Here is a 2673-nt window from a genome sequence, read left to right on the forward strand (position 1 = left end):
AATTAAAGGATGAAACCACTGAAACCAATAATCGCAACCAGCTTCGACGCTATGGATTGAGAATGGAAGATTTTAACAAAATGAAAAAAAATCGTAGAGGCGTTAATTAACTAATTATGCAACCAAAACGTGTGGAAATCTTAAAAGTCAGCTTCAGAATATGACACAGAAGCACAGAACCGATCTAAATGGATATCAGTCACACTTTCGTGTGGCCTGAATTAACTTATGAAAATCATCTAAGCGTTTATTGGAAATCGTGGGTCTATATCAGATTAAGATTTTTATTCTCTTGTCGTAGAAGACTTCAACATTGGCCTTCAATGCGATAAAAATCTGAAAGAAGTTTAGTTAACTTACCATGTGACCAAAAGGTGTGGAAACCAGTCTGAGGATCTGACGCGAAGGTACTGAAGCGGCTTAAAAGGGTGAGTAATATTGAATCTCTTAAATTATCACAGAAGACTTGGCTAGTCCGATCTTGAAATCTCTTTTTGGCGAGAAAAGTAATAAAAACGAAATGGTTGCGGCTGGTAATAAAATCTACATACACCTGCAGGAAGACAATAGGCACTTATTTTTTCAATCCGACACCCTGTTGTCAATAAGGAACTTCAGTGACACATGTCGATCAGCTTCGAAAAAATTGCACCTTCCCCGGAAAGACTATCACTTAGATCATTTCATTTAATAAAAGGCTTTTGTCTCACTGGGTTCAATACCGAGCAAAAATTGAAGCATTCATGTCAACTCAACTAAAGTGTCACGAATGTTCAGGACAAAAAAAGTCGTAATTTCAGTTAGTACTTATAAATGTCTTCAAAATATTTTGGAAAGGTAGAGAATACATTTTTTTGATAAAAATTAAAATATTCTGTGTGTTTAAGCAACTGACGTTTGAAATGACTTTTCATTTCCTGACGAGACCTGACACTTAAAGTTTAAGTACATTTGCTGGGTCATCTACAGACTCGTCTTTCACACTACTTTGTCAATAATGGCTGCGGTAATAAACCAAGATAGGTTGCTTATATTTGTAAATTTGTAGTTGTTTAATCGCTTTCATAAACAGTTGGGAGCTAATATAAAACGGCTAAGTACTGCCATCAGTTGTTTATACGGTGAACTACCAAGGGGCCCCTACACGAAAAAAATATGCTATTTATCATACCAACTGAATGACGGGACCTTCAGTGAACCAGCTGATCTACAGGGCCGGGTTTTTTGAAAGCCAATTAACGCTAATCCACGATTAATTAAGAATTGGTTCATGCTTAGCGTGCGTATATCGAGTTATGGATGCACGCGGGAAGTATGGAGAGCACGAGAGAAGCGTAAGAGTTGCTCGAGGCGTAGCCGAGAGCAACTCTAGCTTCTTGAGTGCTCTCCAAACTTCCCAAGTGCATCCATAACTCGATATACGCACAGCTAAAAGCATGAACCAATTCTTTTATAACATAGTGAAAATAAAGTAAACGATTCCTGGAAAACAGGTTTTGTTCCTGATTAATAACAAAAAACTCTGAACAAAAAAAAAAGGTGAAAGTGGTTTCCATATTGGTTTAATCTTAACGTTTCATTCACTTCGACAAGCTCTTATAAATATACATTTTTTATGGTGTTGTCTCTCTGTAAAAAAGTCTTTTATAACATAGCACGCGCATGCTTCCTTCATCTGACTTGCACACGTCACCGGATGGACGCACGGCCGTGCGTATGTTGAGAAATATACCATGATGACGCCAATAGAAATTAGATTAGGATGCGCGCGCGCTATGTTATAAAAGTTAATCGAGGCTTTCATCGTCGTTCGTTAATATGGGTTTGAAGGCTAGTTTCAAACTAAAGATAAAGAAAAGTCTCAATCAAAACTGACGGCCGAAAATCTTTTTGTAGAATCTTTGTTGATTAGCAATTAAACTCGAGTCAAAGTTTGAGTTACTCCAGGATTAGCTTAATCAGGCTTTGAACAACTGGGCCCAGATGTAAACGAGTTGTGACGTTAGACTAGGAGCAGTCCTTCCTCCTTCTAACGGATACTTGGGCAAGAGGAACAGGAGAGGACTAGTAAATACGCCAGTGGTACACACTGAAAAGTGCAAGGGCCTTCTGCTGGGATATGACGCGCCCAGAATTATGGGCCTTTCTTTGCTGTTTCCGCACCAACGCTTTGAAACCTTTTACCGCCAGCCATGAGGAAATGGTCTTCTATTGATATATTTAAACGTAAACTTAAATCATGGCTTTTGAACTAGGCGTTTTATAAACCATAATTAGATGATATCTTTATTATTTTTTTAATTGTTATTTTAATTATATTGTTATAAAGCGCTATTGCACGTCCCGGGAAATAGCGCTATGTAAGTGTATTGTCATTGTCATTGTTTGCTTGTGAAAAGTTAGAGAACTTCCTCCCTGACTGTAAGTTCAACACGGACCCGCACCAAAAGAGGAACCCTGGCCTGGCCAAGCTACCAGTCATTCAAATAAAGAAACTAAGTTTTCAACCTCGCACAGACCGAGCGACAAGATATCATAGAACATTGAAGAGCATATTCGCATTTCGTGAATAAAGCTAGATAATCTGCTAAAAAAGTACGAGTTTTTACGGCTGAATTGCAATATATTTCGTTAAAACATTCTTTTAGCTTCAGTTATTTTTAGGATTCCATA

The 2673-nt window shown here is 37.9% G+C and overlaps 1 protein-coding gene across 1 annotated transcript in view; it reads right to left on the reverse strand.

Annotated features, from left to right (window-relative positions):
* LOC146490037 (scavenger receptor cysteine-rich domain-containing group B protein-like) overlaps nt 1-508 on the reverse strand; it is an 8156-nt gene extending 7648 nt beyond the window's left edge. The window contains exon 1 of the mRNA XM_085125297.1: nt 361-508. Coding sequence (XP_084981423.1) covers nt 361-363 — 3 coding nt within the window. The 5' untranslated portion in view covers nt 364-508. The remainder of the gene's footprint in view (nt 1-360) is intronic.
* Between the last annotated feature and the right edge of the window lie 2165 nt (nt 509-2673).

This window comes from Pavona decussata, unplaced genomic scaffold, assembly GCF_977016875.1.
Source record: "Pavona decussata unplaced genomic scaffold, jaPavDecu1.1 SCAFFOLD_2, whole genome shotgun sequence".
Lineage (NCBI taxonomy): Eukaryota > Metazoa > Cnidaria > Anthozoa > Scleractinia > Agariciidae > Pavona > Pavona decussata.